This window comes from Protomyctophum parallelum (assembly GCF_964188405.1).
Source record: "Protomyctophum parallelum genome assembly, chromosome: 4".
Classification (NCBI taxonomy): Eukaryota; Metazoa; Chordata; class Actinopteri; order Myctophiformes; family Myctophidae; genus Protomyctophum; species Protomyctophum parallelum.
In genome coordinates this window covers 31051224-31070412 of record NC_139700.1, presented here as the reverse complement: position 1 = coordinate 31070412, position 19189 = coordinate 31051224, and the positions used below count along the sequence as shown (strand labels likewise).

Here is a 19189-nt window from a genome sequence, read left to right as displayed (position 1 = left end):
CAAGAAATTGTTATTAGTGCCGTTGTCTTGATTGATTTAGACTTTATTGAAGAGGCTTGTGGAAACAGGTGGTGTGGAAAGCTCATTCTATCAAAACAAATGCCTCATTCTTCCCTCTGATTATGAGGTCACGGTCCAGCCATGTGCTTGTTAATTCAGCTTTTCACTCATCCTAATGCCGTGTGTGTGTGTGTGTGTGTGTGTGTGTGTGTGTGTGTGTGTGTGTGTGTGTGTGTGTGTGTGTGTGTGTGTGTGTGTGTGTGCGCGCATGTGTGTGTGTGCGTGCGTGCCTGCGTGTGTGCGGGTGGTGGGTGGCGATTAGGGCAGATTAGTATCGGTGCTGCCCAATGATCGAGCCGCAAATTATTCATTTGATTACAAAGGACGAGGCAGAAACGGTCCCCTAATGAGTCATGGTAATTGATTTGAGAGATTGAGGAAGTGCCTGTCAACATTAGTTGTGTTGAACGGCTGAGATAGAAGTAAACGTGTTGTTGTTTTATGGATTGTGAGAGGAAAGGACAGACACAGAGCCATGTTGGATCGGACTACCAAGGTCAACGACACAGGACCACACAGAGTTATACATTACTGTGACTAGATGTCCCGTTTATAGGCCCAGGACCACACACTGAATTACATTACAGTGACCAGATGTCCCAAGTACGGACAAATATCTGTAAAACACTCAAATGTGTATATATTTCTACACACAAAATGGTAAATGGTGCATTATGCTTTACAGAGATTGTGCATTACATTCACACACTGATGGCGGCGGAAACCATGCAATGCACCAACCAAAGGGTTCAGTGACTTGCTCAAGGACACTTCGACACTAAGTCTGGGGGAGCCCGGGTTCGAGCTGGCGACCTTGCGGTTACCATCCGGCCACTCTACCCCTGAGCCACTGCCACCCCCCCCCCACACACACACTCTCTCACTCGACAAAGGATGCACCATGGTGGATTCGGAACCACAACCGCTGCGGTTGGTGGGCAAATTCTTTACCTGTAGATGTTTATGTTGTTCTGTTCAGTTTGGAAGGTGCAGTAGGTGTTCCAAACGGAATTATATTTGTAATACGGGTAAAGGGGGTTAAGGGCTCAAAGTCACACTATACATCCCCATCGAATAGTATCCGCAAATAAGGTACACTAGGCATATTTAAGATGCATTTGCAATTGCTGAGGATCTAACAACATGGAAAGATATATCTCTCCTACCTATACCATCTACATGGTGTTCATGAAGTGCGTACTACAGGCAGGGCATGTTTTAGCCTCAAAACAGGAATAGACGACTTTAAGCATGAGTCTTGTAAACTGTACTGTGTTTTCCTTGACTTCAGAGACGCCTTTGGAACATTAAGCCACAAAGTCATGATTCAATCAATGGAGGAAATACAGCTGACACACATTTTATTATTGCCACCAAACAATGGATAAAGTGGATGTGTGCCCCCCATGGTGTGATCTCCCCCAACCTTTCCTTGGCCTCTAGGGAAGAGAGCACAATTAAAAACATGCTCTCCAGGACAGACCGCTTTTTAGAATGGTCAGGCCTAGAGGTCAAAAACACAAAATGTGCTGTCTTGTACGAAAAGAGGAGTGGAGGCAGGGCTCCAGCGTGCGACCTATTAGGTCGCATATGCGACCTAATTTCATTATGGTGATACTTAAAATTTAATTTCCTCTAAAAACCTCTCCGTGTATACGCTCTCCATGAGACATACAACTACCTTGGACATAAAATCAACATAGCAGGAGAATGGAAGGAGCAGGTCAACAACATCTTGTCTGATTTTACATCTCGGCTGTCCACTGCCCTTGACTATGAAGTTGGAAGCCATCAGACAGGTGGCGCTCTCCAAAGTTCAACACCTGTTCTCTAATGTCCACATTCAACAGAAAGGTCTGTGTGAGAAGAATGACAAAACAGTGAGCCTAGTGCGAAAATGGTTTGGACTCAACTCACACAGCACCCGCGAGACATCATTTTTCATCCACAGTGGGAGGGAGGGCTGGGGGTCCCAAACGTGGAATGGATCTATACCAGCATGAGGATTTCTCACCTCTTAAAAATGTTGAACAACGACGACAAGGATGTTAGGGAGCTGGCTCGATCCTCCCTGTTCCTGGACCTAAGGAGGCGTAAGGACCCACTGGCCAGGGAGTTAGGACTTAGAGCCACACTTTCTTGGCTTCCGGAGGAAACCCAGCAGGAAACTGGACACCCGCTCTGCTGGCTTTGGGGTTTGGTCGGACTGGCCAGACCTAAATGACCTCTGTGTCTGCACTGGAGTGTCCCTGGAGTGGGTGCGGTCTGACTCAGAGACTGTGAGGGTCTTAGAGGGCATTATAACTGACCCCCTCACCCAGGTCAGGGCAACGGTAACCTATGCCTGACACAGTCACCTGCTAACAGCTACAGGTGCCAGACGAGTCCTCATGGATGTACACCAGCACCAACAACAACAACACTGGACTGGACTAAAACTCCAAGGGAAGCTTGCATGTCTTCCCCATGCTGATCACTCCGTCCGATCACACGCATTCATCAAGAACACTGCACTCAATGAGGACATTATCACATTCACAGTTAAGGCCTTCCCACCAGACTCAATCTATCCATCTGGTTCCCCACCACTCAGGTCCCTCATTGCTTGCACCACACCACAGAACAGATCACTGAAACACTGTCACACATCTTGAATGGATGTTATGCATACAAAGGAATGTACAGTACATAGCACGCCAAGATAGAATAGTGGAACTCATAGCGAAGGATATATCAAAATACCATGCATCTTCAGTGAGAATGTACAAACATTTCAGGGTCATTCTATCCATGTTCCAACTCTGTGATACCTTTACATCTCTAGCAGCTAATACACCAGATATGTGGTTGATGAAGAGTCCAGAGAAGTGTCTGTATTAGAGATAGCCTGCACCTTTGACCACAGCCTAGACAGAAGCCTTTATGACCAAGGTCATAAAATACCAACCACTTCTACATAAAATCTCAGAGCTGGGCTATAGGTGCAGACTACTTGTCTTTATATTTGGCAGCCTAGGGCACACGCACAGACTGGTTGTTACAGGGTCCCAACAACTTGGGATGCCCAAAAAGGAGGCAAAAAGGCTGGCAAAGTATTGTGGTGTCTCTGCTATAATTGGAAGCCGTCATATACCGTATGGCGGAGATGCTGTTACTTATACCCATAGAGTATACTGTGTGACATGCCTGTTGTATCATGAAAACACATGACTTTGCAGATGTAACTTTAATGCACCTATAATATTTGTGTCCTTGCATGCATATCCTTTGTGTGGACATAAATAAATTGTTGATGCGTGTACTCCTCATGCAGGCTGGCCAGGTGATGTGCAGGAGGATGGTGTGTGACTGTGACAACCCCAACGCAGACCTGTTCTGCTGCCCAGAGTGTGACCCTCGCCTCAGCAGCCAGTGTCTGCACCAGAACGGCCTGCTCACCTACGGCAGCGGAGACACCTGGGTGGAGAACTGCCAGCAGTGCCAGTGTCTGGTGAGCAGCAGCATGCAGGCACCACTTCGCTTTTTACCAGTTCAATTTTGAGGGAGTCGAACCCGAGGGCTGACGAGTACCTGTCCCTATAGGGCTATAGTCCAGTATATGCTAGGTCAATAAATCCTGAGCGGAGAGGAGGGTTGCAGGAGAAGAGGTATGTGAAGTATTTCTTGAAGAGATGAGTTTTCTACCTACAGAAGAAGTGATTGGCCAGGGGGGTGAGAATTGAGTTTATACACACACCGCTGTCTGCTTGGCTCGGCCTGACTTATTACATTCTGGAAGGAAAAGGTTGAGAAGATTCGGTGTATGCAGAGAGAGAGAGAGAGAGAGAGAGAGAGACAGAGAGACAGAGAGAGAGAGAGAGACACACACAAACGCCTGTCGGGGCAGAAACCTTTTATCTCTATATATTATTTTCCTGTATTTTATTTTCCCGTAAATTATTGCCCTACTTGACTTGTAAACTACTACAGCATCAGGATTAGGCTATCCAAAGTAGCAGATCTACAAGCTCGTTTTGATCTGCTATGTTTTTGAATAACATTTGTACATACAGTATTATGAGGTTTCCACCCGACAGAGACTAATATAATACCCAAGTTCACGCCACGGCCACATAGAAGTGTGGAGGCGTTAAAGCATATAGTGTATAGCCTATACTACTGTATATACTACAGTAGAAGATGTTGTCACAGAACATATTTCCGATAAGCCCACGGTTCTCCACTTCTGAAGCCTCTGCCGAGAGAAAGATCTATCTTATACAGAAGTTTCTTCACATGCCCAGCCTACGCTCAAACATAACGGCGAGGGAGTTTACAAATGTATCCCCACCTCGCCAGATCCGTGGAAATGCCACTGCCTTCATTGTACAGTACACAGGGATCCACCTCCTCACGTTGCCTCGCACTAGCCTGTCACCATGTTTATTAAATGCAAATGTCATGCAGTACATTCTCTCCCCTGTCATCTGGCTTCCCACTTACAAGCTCCAATTTGCACACCGTGCGCTGGATGGAGCGCCTCTCTTCTGACAGCAGCGTATGTATGGCCTGTAAATCATTCACGCTGCGCTATAGCAGCTCTGTTTGCTCCCGTGTCCCCCTGTAGGCCTACAAATGACTAGTGGCATAACGCAACCACGTACTGTACATCGTGGCTGTCGGGCTGCTACTGGATCATAATATGTTATACTACAGTATCACACAAAGTTGCCAAACGTTGCAGATCCCCACTTTTGATACTTTGAATCCTGAAAAGTTTTGGACAGAGACGACTACTGCACTTAAAGGAGAATATTTGCATGATTCTGAGGAAGATAAGATAGAAACGTCAGTCATTATTTGTACTAGCACCTGGATAAAAAAGGGTTTAAACTGTCCAAGCTGCTCCAGTGTCTATCCCTTCTTCTACTTCAATGTTTACCTCAGAGGCAAACTTTAGTCACTTCACTACTCACTATACTCTGCAGATGTAGATTATTAATGCAAACGTATAGCGCTCAAGCCTTATATTTTGGCTATTTGAAAACAGCCCATCTACGTTCTAAGACAAATCTAAGACACTTTTTTACTTTCGTACTGTAAGTAGATTTTCACGCCAATACCTTTACTTTTAATCAAGTCAAATGTAGAATACATGCCCTTTCATTTTGTGGTATTGCTACTTTTACTGAATTCTGCTTGAGGCATTATCATATGAATATGGAGTCGGCTGGCTCCCAGTCTCACTGGTGCTGGTCTGAGGAGCAGAGAAATGCTGATTTCCACCGCCCCACATTTTGAGGGGTGTCCTTAAGGGCAGACCCTGAAGGGTGTTTCTTGGGTCTTACACCATTATAGGGCACGGGTAGGAAAACCCACTGCACCTGAGAGTTGGTTGGTGGTGGCGGGGGAGAAGCGCAGGCCGCCGGAAAATGAGCTGAGCTTTTATATTTTTATATTTGTATAGCGTAGGAGGAAGGCACATTTTATAGTGCTTTCTTTGCTTGTCATACATACTTGCCGTATGTATGACAAGCAAAGAAAGCACTATAAAATGTGCCGGAGGCATCCATGCCTACACGCATGCCTCCTACAGGCACGTGCACATGCCGGGCGAGCGCACACACAACACGCACACGCGTACACACACACACACACACACACAATGGTGTACAAATAATGACAATATACTCATGTTGCACCATTTTATTTCTGCATGCAGGTACCATAGACATGACATGACTTTGTCACATTTTGGTTAACCATAACATAATTCCCAATCCTATTGCACTGCTGTCTCCTTTGTGCCTCAAAAGAACAGATCTACAAGCTGTCATGATGTGCATAGCGTGTAGTCCTATGTCTATGTTTTGTGGTTATTAAAGTAACTTGCAGTGTTGGAAAGTCATGACAGCATGGCAGCGATAGGGACGGAGGGAGAGGTATTACACACACATCATTTCATTTGTTTCTGTTCTAAACAGCTGTGAAAATCTTTATTCTAGTTCATTTGATTAATAAATGAATAACTATAAGCCTTTGAAATGCCACCTACCTTTCAGATCAGAATGGAACTGCGAGCATAAAGACAGCATAGGCTGTCAATCCATGGGTAATGTTCCCAAAATCGTCTAACCCGAAAATACAATTTTGTTTGATAACGTCAGCGACTGAATAACAATAGAATCGGGTACGATACAGCGAATGAAAGCAAACTTCTTAAGGAGAATTTTACATTTTAAAAAAGGTTGAGAAATGAGAGAACTGTGGCCGTTCTCAAGTTTTTACCACAGAAAGCTCCACAGCACGGCGGAGCGGTGTTGCCAGTTTTCAGAGAAATAAGTAACAACCAGGTCTATAAAAAATAATCCCAAAAGAATCCTTATACCAGGGGGGCAGGGGTCTGCAACCTTTTTTAAATGAAGTGCCATGTTTTTATTTTCTAGATCGTCAGTGTGTCATATCAAGATTAATTTGAATTCCAACATATTTTGATTGTCCACAGTTCTTGTTTTTAAATATTTCTTGCACATTGTTATAATGATCATTATATTATACATATCCCCAGTCAGAGTTAATAGTTCTAATGAATGTATAGAATATGCTGTGTGCAGAATGTCATTTACTTGCATATGTGGGGGACTTCATTTATTTGACTAGATGTTTAAACATAGTTTATTTGAAACCAACAATACTCAGTGGTCACCCTCCTTTGTGCCAATGTGGCACTGGTGCCCATTTACAAGCTCACAATGCGTCGCGATGTGATACATTGTGAGCTTGTAGATCTGCTATTTCCAAAAGGAATCTTGGAAAAAAGTGACAATTGTGGAATATTTTTGAAACATTTTATTGAAACATTTAAAAACACAAATCTGTCATGGGGGTCCCAAAATATTTTTTTGATCTAGGGTCATTATTTGGGCAAATACATTCATCTGGGGGTCCTTGACATGGCAATGTCACTCTGTGAAAATCACTGGTTTAAACAACATTAAGAGAAAAGCCTAAATAAGCACAATAGAAACAAGAAAAGCAACCACAACTACTACTACTACTTACAAGCAACTTTACGGAAAAATAAGCCCAAAGTCGCTTATAATAAACAGACATGGCAACACTGCTGAGCAGGCACGGCATCGCTCTTGTGTCAAATCAACCATTGCTTTTTGCATTTAAGACCCAGGTGTAATGAGTCTTTTTAGGTCAAGGGGCATAATTGCAGATAGCGCAAAGCGACTATAATTAACATATGGACACTCCCCCAATGCTAAAATATGCTGGAAAGTGGTAAGCCATAATGTGTGTGCGTTCAGCGCGACTTGCATAATACGAAGGGCGCATAAAGTGGTCGCGCTTTGAGCTGATTATAGGATACCACCTGATTTTAAGACGTTGTAAGTCTCAGCCATACAGGTCGATTTTGAAGGTGCAGTTTACCAGGTCGTGATACATAAATTGGCCTCGCTCTGCGCACATTCGTATTATGAAAGGCATATCGGCCCGTGTTGAACGCACTCGGCCCGTGTTGAACGCACACACATTTGGCATACCGCGTCCCTGAATATTTTAGCATTGTGGGAGTGTCCATATGTTAATTATTCTCGCTTTGCGCAATTTGCTATTAAGCCCCTTGACCTAAAGACACTCAGCGCATAACGATTAGACGTGGGTCTGACCACCTCATAAACGCAAAAAGCACTGTTTGATTTGACACTTGAGCGGCTCTGGAAGGCTGGTAGAGTGTTGCCATGTCTGTTTATTATAAGCGGCTTATTTTTCTGTAAGTTGCTTTGTGTGGTTGCTTTTCTTGTTTCTAAAGTGGTTATTTGGGCTTTTCTCCTAATGTTGTTTAAACCAGTGATCGTCACACAGCACATTCCCATGTCAAGGATCCCCAGATGAATGCATTTGCCCAACTAAGGACAGCTAATCCAAAAATTAAATAAAAAGATTACTTTTGAAAATAGCAGATCTATACCAGCTCACAATGCATCACATTCATTCATTAAAACTATGAACTCTGACTGCAGGGGGATATATAATGATCATTATAACAATGTGCAAGAACATATTTAAAAAGAAGGAAGAACTTTATATTTGTGGACAATCAAAATATGTTTTTTTATTTTAATGTGGTGTCATTCAAATTAATCTGGATATGGCAGACTCACTATTTAGAAAATAAAAACATGGCACTTCATTTAAAATAGGTTACAGACCCCTGTTATATGCGCTTATTTTTATAGACCTATTTACTTGTTTATGAGACATGGCAGTTGTGCGTCTTTTAAAAAAAAATGTTGAGATTAGAAACGGCCATAATTCTTTCATTTCTCAACCTTAAAAATAAATAAAAACATCTCCATAATCCGTGGGAAATGTGCTTTCATATGCTGTATCACACCCGATTCAAGTCTCCTTCAATAAAATGCTACGAGCGAACTCAGCGAAGACCATACCATCGGGGCCACAGCATTACGCAGCACGCATTCAACTCATTCCTTCGTCGTGACTTGAATGAAATAAAATATAATAAACGTTATTTTACTGGTGTTTTTCAATAGAAACAAATAAAGAGCGTGTGTAGGCTACTGAAGTGCAACAGTGCATATACATGCATGCACTAGGCTATATTTCTTCCGTGTCGGGATGGTGATTGAGCTCTTCAAGTTCACAGCCCGTTTGGTCTTTCATAAAAAAAACGTTGATATTAGCCTATAAACACTCATGGTTCTCTCATTTCTCAACCGTTTTATTAAATGTAAAAATCTCCATATTCCTTAGGAATCTTGCTTTCATTCGCTGTATGGTACATGGTTCTATCGTTATCGAATTAATTAATTACGCATGGATTGGCAATTTGCCAATATGCTGCTATCTACTCGCAATTCCATTCCGATCTGAAAGGTGGGTCTGTTCTTTTGAGGCATAAAGGTGACAGCATGCAGTGCAATAGGAATAATTAACCCAAATGTGACAAAGGCATGTCATGTCTTCTATGGTGCCAGCCTGAAGAAATGTCATACCACGACCCCCAAAGTGCGCATTCCGTATGTGACATCAGCTGACTGGTAAAGAGAATAGTACGGACATGTTGATTGGGTACGTCTCAAACACGCCTTAAACACACCCATGACTAATTCAAGGCCGTTTTGCGCACTCCGGGGGGTGTCAAAAGCGCTTCTTAACATGCCCAAAATTGCAATATGACATACTACACGCCCCCAGATCATAATACTGTAATTAGATTAGTAATATAGAAGTAAGTAACATAGAAGTCCTAAATCGACCCCATAGTGTCCACATACACATACAGAAGAGAGATGCACGCTGTCTGTGTTGTCTACTAACTCACATGTCAGTGAGGAACCTCCACTGGGAGGACGTATGGAGCCTCCATCCTACTCCTCCCGGCCCGCTGTGTAAGCGGCAGGCGGTTGGAGGGGAATATAGTGCTGCAAGATACGGTGCACAGGCTTCAGTAGCGTGACAGGAACGTGAAATGAACCTTGAATGCCGTTACACTTTGCAGAGCCACAGCGGCACACGCTCCCAGCAGAGAGCCTTAAAATATACAGTGGCAGGAGGGACGGGCAAAGCACTCACCCAAGAGTCAAGTTTATCTTTGGTTGCGGCCCGGGTCCCTCTCTCAGCTATGTGTGATCCACCAACAATAAGGCCTTTTTTTCCTGCAGAATTTGCAGCCGCTGGGCGCCAGTGTTTTTGATATCTTTTTAATCGAATTGCCAGAGAACAAAGAACAATGCTCTTAGGCTTGGTCGTCTGATTTTAATTCATGTCCCGCTATTATAAAGTATAAGGAACATGGTTTAACCTGCAGTACGCAGCTTGCATAAATGTATGAAATTGGCTATGCTGCAAGCTGATTACCAGGCAAACTTTGTGTAAATGTCACTGGTTTTTAATGTGGGCATACAGTAGCATGCAGTGATACTGTATATATGGCCTACACTAGATACCTTCCCTTAGCCTTATTCCTTCTATGCAAATCAGGAAATAAATGGATTTCAGTGCATTCGGAGACCGTGAAAATTGAATGCAAAAACGACATTTTGCATTCACGTTTTGGAGCTTTCTGGAATATCACAGACTTGATTTCCATGAGGGTGGATCGCATTCTAGCTCCATATTCGCCCTCCCGTGTGGACTGTGGACTGTGGCTGAGAGAGTGACTGATTGTTTTTTAAATTCACATTCTCATTTGCAAATCTCATTTGCAAAAATCTACATGAAACAGACACGACGTAGTATACGGCCGCGTCGAATCCCCTTCCCTCCGGCTGCACGGGCAAAGAGTGCCAATCAAGGTGTTTCCTTCTTTGAAATGTTTACACACTGCGCGGTGGAAAGGGCCGACGAGGGCCTCCTTCTAATTTATTACAACATCAGAGAAAACGCTGAGCCAGATGATTTTCAGTGATATTACATATCCCCCAGATGGGAGGGAGGCATGCATCAAGCTCCAGTCTCGTTGTTTTTGTGCATGTGTGACACGGAGTATAAAAGAGCATAGAGTAAATGAGGGAGTGTGTGTGCGTGGCGCACGTGAGTCACGGTGAGTGTACAAGTGTGAGTATGAGAGGGTGCGTGACGTACAGCCTGATTTATACTGCCTGATTTATACTGATATATACTATACTTGCAGAAGTGTATTATCGTTGCTGTCGGGCAGAAACCTCTTATCTCCATAATTCTAAAAGTTTGTGTTTTTTCGCCGTACTTGATCATTCTACAGCTTCACACAAAAGCATCAAAAGTAGCGGATCTACAAGCTCGGAACGCGACACCAAGCTTCTCGATCTGCCGATATTTTTTTATTTGAATCCTGAAATGGGCATATGAGGTTTTCAACTGACAGAGACGATACACATGTATATCTGATGAAGGCTCTTAGCTACAATGCGTACGCATTGGTTTATTGGCGTGTGCCAATAAAAAAAACTAGAATTTTGCGGGGCGGCTCATCCTAGAGCTAGTTACGTTGCAGCACAATATGGAAAGAAGGAAATTGCGGGAGTTGACAGACTCCACATGTAGTAACGGATGGGTTATCCTGCTACCCTAATAGACAGGGGGTACATAAGCACATGGCCGTTTATCTGCCTTTATCCGTACTCTTTCTCCGAACAAACCACACTTTTACCACACATCTCTCTATGCAAAATAAAATCTGCACACTCCCAGAATACATATAGGCTAATTGCATTCACAAAAAATGTCTTATTTACTGTAATAAAATGTATTTATTTAATGTTTTACATCACCACACGATCCCAGGGCCAACTGGAACAACTTTCTGTGACGTCATAATCGTCATGTTTGCCAAACTCTCCAAAGCCATCCGAGCCTCCTCCCCCTTTCACTGCTCCTGTGTGTGACCTACTCTCTGACTGCACTGTACTACTAAACTGACTCGCCCACTCCACCAACAACAAACAAACAAACAAGACTCATGCTTGCCACCGCCAACAACTGGACTGGAATACATCATGCCACGAAGAAAACGCACCGCACTTTCTCAATACACGCGTGACGCTTCCATAATGCTCCGCCAACGGTACAGTTCCGTTCTGTCACCAGTAGCCCAGTAGTAAAATATTATATTAAAATTAAATAAATGAGTTAAAAAGCTTTAATATAAATGCTATAGTTCAGAATTCAACACATTAAAAAACAACCCAACCAGGGCATGCAGAAAGGGCACAAATTAGACAGAACGGTAGATACAGTACATAGTATGTGTATAGGATAATCTACAAGCTAGACCTTTTATTTGCCAAGGATCAGTGTTGTTTTTGGCAGCAAATTTGATAGCAAATTTCTATTTTAGTATTAGTCATAGTCTCTTGAATAGTTTTCACTTGGTTTTTGTCACATTTTAGTCACCTGGAATGTATTAGTGTTAGTCTAGTGATTTTGTCGACTAAAATGTGTTTTGGCGGGCCTTGATGCCGTCATAATGGCTGATTTTTCACTTACACACACAAAATAGCAGATCGGCTATTTTCAGCATGCAACCAAGTGTAAAATGACTGACTTGTCTTTTACTTATACTGGATCTCTTGTCCACTAGACTAGTCCCTTCCTAACATTTTACTCTAGTTTTTATCTGTTGACAAAATTATTTAGTCTTAGTTTTAGTCATCATAGCTTAGTTTTCATTTAGCTTCCATGTAGTTTTCATCAGTGAAAAAAGGTAGTCGACCAACATTTTTCGCCTTGGTTTTTAGTGGCAGAAGTGGGTCAGGGCTTGCAGGGCCCACGTATAGCTGAGCCAGAGGATCTATAAAGTCGAAAGCCCAAATATATGACCTGTTTTCTCTGGCCAATTGAAATCCAATATGGCTTCGTCTGCTGCAGGCGTGTGCTGTGCAGAGAATAATATGGGAACAACAATGAGAGAGGAGGGACCACAACAAGTGAATTAAAAAAAGCAGCAGGATCATTTACCAAAAAAAAGCTTTTGTTGCTGTGTTCTGCTGACTGTGCAGGAAGTTGTACGTCTCCCAGATACCCTGATAACTCCCCCCCCCGCCACCATGAAGTCGTGATCAGACAGGCAGCCCATCTCGCATGCAAATGTATGCTGTGTATATTTGCATACTGTAAAAAACCAAACAGATTGCTTTTCCAAGGAAGTCATATTGTATATCTGTCTGTCTGTCTGTCTGTCTGTCTGTCTGTCTGTCTGTCTGTCTGTCTGTCTGTCTGTCTGTCTGTCTGTCTGTCTGTCCCCAACCGCTTGGTCAATGTGGCACCTTGGTTTGAGATCTATATCTCTGTCCATCTGTCTAACTCACTGGTTCTCAACTTCTCAACATCAGGTGTAGTAGTGCGAATACCATCAGACGGGGACAACTTCTTACTTGCAATTAATATGATATTTTATTTCCTATACGGTTTAACAATATTTAAAAACAGGGAAAAGGGGAGGTGGAACAATGTTGGCATCAAGTTGAAGTTCAAAGAAATCAAATTATATAAGCACTCACAGATGGGTCCAATCCCACTGATTAGGTGTGAATGGTCATTGTCCTATTGTCTCTTAAAATTCAAGTACTATATTCAACATCAGGTCTGTGGGACCAAACGTGCCCTTAACGGCTTTGTAACTCAAAGTGTGTGCAGCATTTGGTTCTGTTTGCACACTATTAAGGCCTGTTTAAAAAAGAAAAGGCTGACCACAATCCAGCTCTATCTGCCTGCGGGCGCGTGCATGAAACGAGCACAATTTCACCGCAGCTCAACTGCTCTGCCAAATAAGCGCCAAATAATCGCCTGCCTCAGTGCAGGTGAAAATGAATTACCATTTCCCAAGGCATGTCACTACTCTGCCTTTAAAGTTAAATGAACACAGTGTACATAGATTGGGGTCACAGTCAAATATTCTAGCGGAATTGAAACTCTAAAAATATCAGATAGTTCCTGGACTCAGATGCAAATGATGATAGAAAGATTACAGCGCGGTAACATTCACACTCACACAACATACACATCGTACATCATACACCAGTAAAGCACAGATAGATAGACTGACTGACTCACAAAAAACTCATAGAATTGGTCTAAAGCAAGCTTGTGTTGTAAAACGAAGGCTATCTCTTATTCCTGCAGCTGTGACCTGTACTGCTTGCAAATTTCCAAAAAGCAAATAGCAACTTACTTAGGCCTTGTTCTCAGCTCTCAAGTTTTAGCAAAACAAACCGATCAATGCTAAGCAATGTACTATAATTTAGCTTCGTCAGTGTCCATCTCAAACTCTCCCTCTCTGTCGCCCTCCCTCCCTCCGTACCACAGCAGGGGCAGGTGGACTGCTGGCCTCTGTCCTGTCCGCCCGTGGACTGTGAGTTTACAGTGGTCCCGGAGGGCGAGTGCTGCCCCCGCTGTGTGAGCGACCCCTGTCAGGCCGACACCATCCGCAACGACATCACCAAGACCTGCGCCGACGAGCACGGCATCCCGCGCTTCAGCGGAGCCTCCTGGGTCAAACACGGCACTGAGTGCACCCTCTGTCAGTGCAAGGTAACCCAGCCAGCATGCACCACCCAACACCCATGGACAGAGTGCACCCTCTGTCAGTGCAAGGTAACCCAGCCAGCATGCACCACCCAACACCCATGGACAGGGAGCTCATGTTATAGGGCTGGACGTGGAGCTCACGTTAGGGCTGGGTGATTAGCCAGACATTTGCAAACAATAACTGATGAGCAACGGGATATTTCACTTTAAAAAAAGATGTGGGTCATTTCATCGTCTACCCAGGCTTATGTGAACACCCCAGGCAGTTTTTAGCATGCTTGATTCAGTATTTAGATATTTGTTATTCATTTTAGCTTTCCTATACAAACCCCCATTGTTACTTCAAACTCAAATTTATTTTACACCCTGTTCTCTCTCCCCTTGTCAGGCTTTTTTTGTGGAAAAAAGAAAAAGAAAAATTAATATTGCTCGAGAAGCAGTATTTGTTATTTTTGTTCTAATACATTCTTCTAATTATCTAATACTTCCAAAATGCGGGCATGCAAGCAAATTTACTCTGAGCTTAAGTACATCATATGTTTCAAAAATATAGAAAATGTCATTTAGATTTTGTTTTTGTTTTACATAAATCTTCTCCCTGGCTAGATATATTTTCTAGACTTGGACTAGGCTGAGATTTGAGCTTCACATTCTGAGCGAGCCAGTGAGTGAGCAAGTTCTGATATGCCGACCACATGGTGTTGCGTGATATTGCCCCAACCAATCAAATAAAAAATATGAATAACTAATGAGGGGAGAGGAGAGCAATGAAGCGGAAAGGAATGAAAAGGAATGAATGTGGCCTGCACACCTACACACACACACACACACACACACACACACACACACACACACACACACACACACACACACACACACACACACACACACGTACGTTTTCCCTCCATACGCATGCATGCACAAACATAGTGTTTGCACAGACTAGTCTCTCTGAATTATGAATCTGCTTCAGTTAAAAACAACCACTAAAATCCGGTCTCACTACTGTACTGTTTGACTGTTTGAACCATCCTGAAATATAAATGAAGTAACGAGGATTTCACTGTAAACTTAAACAATCCTCAAATAGAAATAGAAACTAGAAAGTACGTCAGGAACAAAGTGGTTATAACACAGGCTACGGTAGTTATTATTTAGTCACTTGTTTAGATCTTGTTTATACTTTTCGTGGGTTCACTATTTAGAAAACCACCAAGAAACCAAGACACACTTAACTGCTTTCTCTTCCAAAATGTTTTCCAAAATATCTACACGATCTACAAGACCGTCTATTTGCTTTTGCGAGACCGCTAATTTACAACAAACCGATAACAGTTGAAATATACTGTACACGTACAAGGTTTCAACGTTCTGTATTCTCAGTAGACTATCATCATTGCCTTGCATCTGCTGGTGCCCTCCACAATTCTAAATGTCAAACTGCAATCGGTATGCAGCTGTGTGAAATGTTACAGTATACTATGAGAGGCCCTGGGAGGTGGTGGTTGTCTCAGGGTCAAGGTCTGCATGACATTTAGACTTTCGTTTTTCCTTTTTCAACATTTATTTAGTCTACGAGGTACTGTACGAGTGATAAAATGTTATAAGTCTTGGCAGCCATTTCTTGTGTACGTTGAGGTACGCTGGCGATACTATTTTTGTGTTTTTTTTTTACTATGCTCTTCTTTTTATCAGGATGTGTTTGGGGGAGGAGGGCATTGTCTGTGTTTGTATGTCTCAGTGTTCATTTGGTCAACAAATTACTAGACTAGACTAAAATGTTAGGGAGAGACTGGTGTAGAAGAAAACCAGTAGAACTATTTACAGTATGTATGTTTGGTCGCACTCAGGTGTTGCACTCTGAAAATAGCAGATCTACAAGCTCACGGCGCAAGCTTGCATATGGTTTTTAGCATGCAACCGAGTGTAAAATCAGCCATTACGATGCCACCAAGTCCTGCCACAATAATTGTTTTGTCTACTGTAGACTAGATTTAGTCGACTAACATCTTATGATATTTAGTTGACTAAAACTAGACAAAAACTGAAAGCTGTTTACATTGAGGCGGATGGAGACAGAGTTTTCACTGCCCGTTCATTTCCGGTTGAATGGGTCTCCTAGCAACCTAGAACCACTCATACGTTGGTGAAAGTGTTGTTTTTGGCAGCAAATTTCAATTTTAGTTTTAGTCATAGTCTCTTGAATAGTTTTCCTTTAGATTTAGTCACATTTTAGTCGACTAAATCTACAGTTGATTTAGTTGACTAAAATGCATTTTGGTGGGCCTTGATGTCGTTGTAATGACAGATTTTACACTTGCTGAAAATAGCCAATCTACAAGCTTGTAGATCTGCTATTTTCAGCATGCAACCAAGTGTAATATCACTTATACTGGATCTCTTGTCCACTAGTCCCCTCCTAACATTTTAGTCTAGTTTGTAGTTTGTTGACGAAATAGTCAGTATATTTCGTCTTAGTTTTAGTCATCATAGCTTAGTTTTCATTTAGTTTTCGTCAGTGAAAAGAACATTTTTCGTCTTAGTTTTAGTCGACAAAAACAACACTGGTTGGTGAAGAGCACGATCTAACGTAATCACTGAAAACTCGTTTTCAATGTGGCAGTTAAATGTTAGATTTGGTCTGATGTTCAGGGCCGTCAATAATAATAATAATATTTCAAGTTTATATAGCGCTTTTCTGAATACCCAAAGCGCTTAATCAATGACGGGATCAATAAAGTTGTCCATAAACGACACATTTTATTTCAACTTCCCCTCTTGCTTTGTTTCCTTCAGAACGGACACACCTGTTGCTCGGTGGACCCCATGTGCCTTTAGTGGTGGCAGACCTGAAGCGACCCTGTACAGCATCCTCCATGTAAAGAAAAGAAGAAAAAAAGAGAAGAATAGAAAATGAACACACACCATATGTCTCTTCACTCTCCTCCTCACAGGCCTGAGTCAAACACGAGGTTGGGTGGAAACCTTGTATGTCCAATCAAAATCTTCCTTTTTTATGGCATTTCAAAAATGGGGAAAATAGCCCGATGTATAATCTCACAACGATACGTTGTGAGCTTGTAGACATGCTATTTTTACTATTTACTGCTACACTCTTGTAGCGTCTTTTGATTTATGAAAAAAAAAAAAAAACATAACATTTTGAATCACGGAGATACAAGATTTTTGCCCGACAGCAACGATTTGCAAATCCTTATTTCTGCATTTGTTCGAAACTTTAAAGCCCAGCGGTTCTCAACCTTTTCTGGATCAGAGCACACTTGAAAACAGAGTTTGGCGGGCCACCCATCTGACCACTTCAACACGGGCAGCCAGACCGTGCACGTTCAGAGCATGCTTATTTTTAATGATCAAACGGATCGATTGTGTTCTGGCTTTGATCAACGGTTTACTTTGTACTTAGTGTTTTACCAATTATTTGGTGTCATGCTTTGCAAGTGGGACCTGCACTCACAGCCTCCTCGCGCGCTGCCCCAACCGGTGGGAATGGATGGCTCAGAGTACCAGATGTGTGATGCTCTCCACATCAGGGACAGTTCAGAGTGTCATGATGTTCATCGCTGAGAGGTACCAAACAACACGGACTTGTGACCGTGTGCACCTGGTCTACTGCCCTGTGTGGGAATCAGCCTCACCCCAACCTAAAGGTCCTTTCAGACTGGGAGCGTGTGCACCTGGTCTACTGCCCTGTGTGGGAATCAGCCTCACCCCAACCTAAAGGTCCTTTCAGGTCTGCTCCAGGTCTGTTCATGAGTAGCCTCGGTCCCAGGCTTACCTACTGTATCTGCGGGAAAAAAAGCCTGGTCACAACGTAAGGCAGCGAAGCTATCGGCGGATGTATCGTCCGGAACATCCGTCAGATGTATTTCCCCTGGATACGATATTTTCCCGACCAATCACAACACTTGTTTCATTCGCGGGAGAATGTAAACTGATTTGTAAAGCATCAACGTCATTTCCTTGGGCGATACTTCCGCTAAAATCCCGCAACTTCTGCCCAAACAAATGATAGCATCTACAGCGTATAGTTCTTGCCCAGGGTGGTTAATGAGGGGCAACACAAAGCTCAACACAATCCAGGTCTAGTCAGTCGCGAGCGTGTGCACGAAACGAGCACGCGCACAACAATTTCACGGGACCCATGTAAATACGCTTGGCGTTGTCGCCCCTCAACTTCTCCTCACGTCCAACATAAACGCATGCCTCTCATTCAAAATGCATTACTAGGTGCGTCAGTCGCTGCCCATAATGGCCATTCTGGGTGGGAACCCCTTTTGTTGTTTGAAGCATTATGTATACTTAACTATTGAAAAATAGCAGATCTACAAGCTCTGTGCCGCGCTACGAGCTTGTAGATCTGCTATTTTTGAAAAATCGTGAAAATGTGGCCTAATCTGCATGCCAAACTGGGGGTACTTGAGGTTGAGAACCACTGTTTTCTGTGGTATTTGCAAATTGTGTCTGACCAGAGTCTGCATTCTCAAGTTGTCTTTATACCAAATACAAACATAATAAACCAAACAGATGATGGACTCCAGTTCCCACAAACCCCTGCTACTCCTCACTGTTGAGCTTCATGAACCAGTGAAAACCTTGAGGAAACAGCACCACTCGCCCCGCTCCGAACCATCTGCAACATGAAGCTGTAAGATATTCACTATTACTGGCATGACTGTGCTCGATGTCCAAAAGATTTTTGCTGATTTCTAAAAAAAAATGAAATAAAATAAACTTTGAATCTCTTAATCATGATAGCCTAGATAGAGTAAGGCAATTAGCGTTTAAAAGCTTCCATTGCCACATTTATGAGAGTTGTTTATATTAATGTGGTGCTCTGTAACGGTTTTGTTCAAGATTCTGTTGTTTCTAATTTATTTCCAAGCTTGTTATTGTGTAACTGTGAAATAAAGTATTTCCATTTACATTAAACGGCTCTTGTTTTGTTCCTGGTAATGAATGCTTGAAGAACCTTTTGGTTGTTCTAGAGATCAAGGTCACACTGTCAATCACACTGTCAAACCTAATTGGCCCAACTAGTTTAGTTGAAAATCTGTTCTTTTTTGCCAAAGAAGTGTAACATCTGAAG

At 42.7% G+C, this 19189-nt stretch overlaps 1 protein-coding gene across 1 annotated transcript in view; it reads left to right on the top strand.

Annotated features, from left to right (window-relative positions):
* nell2a (neural EGFL like 2a) overlaps positions 1–18352 on the top strand; it is a 193086-nt gene extending 174734 nt beyond the window's left edge. Inside the window, exons 18-21 of the mRNA XM_083763854.1 lie at positions 3374–3550; positions 13861–14085; positions 16879–17750; positions 17824–18352. Of these exons, the coding sequence (XP_083619980.1) occupies positions 3374–3550; positions 13861–14085; positions 16879–16920 (444 nt within the window). The 3' untranslated portion in view covers positions 16921–17750; positions 17824–18352. The remainder of the gene's footprint in view (positions 1–3373; positions 3551–13860; positions 14086–16878; positions 17751–17823) is intronic.
* Positions 18353–19189: the final 837 nt, after the last annotated feature.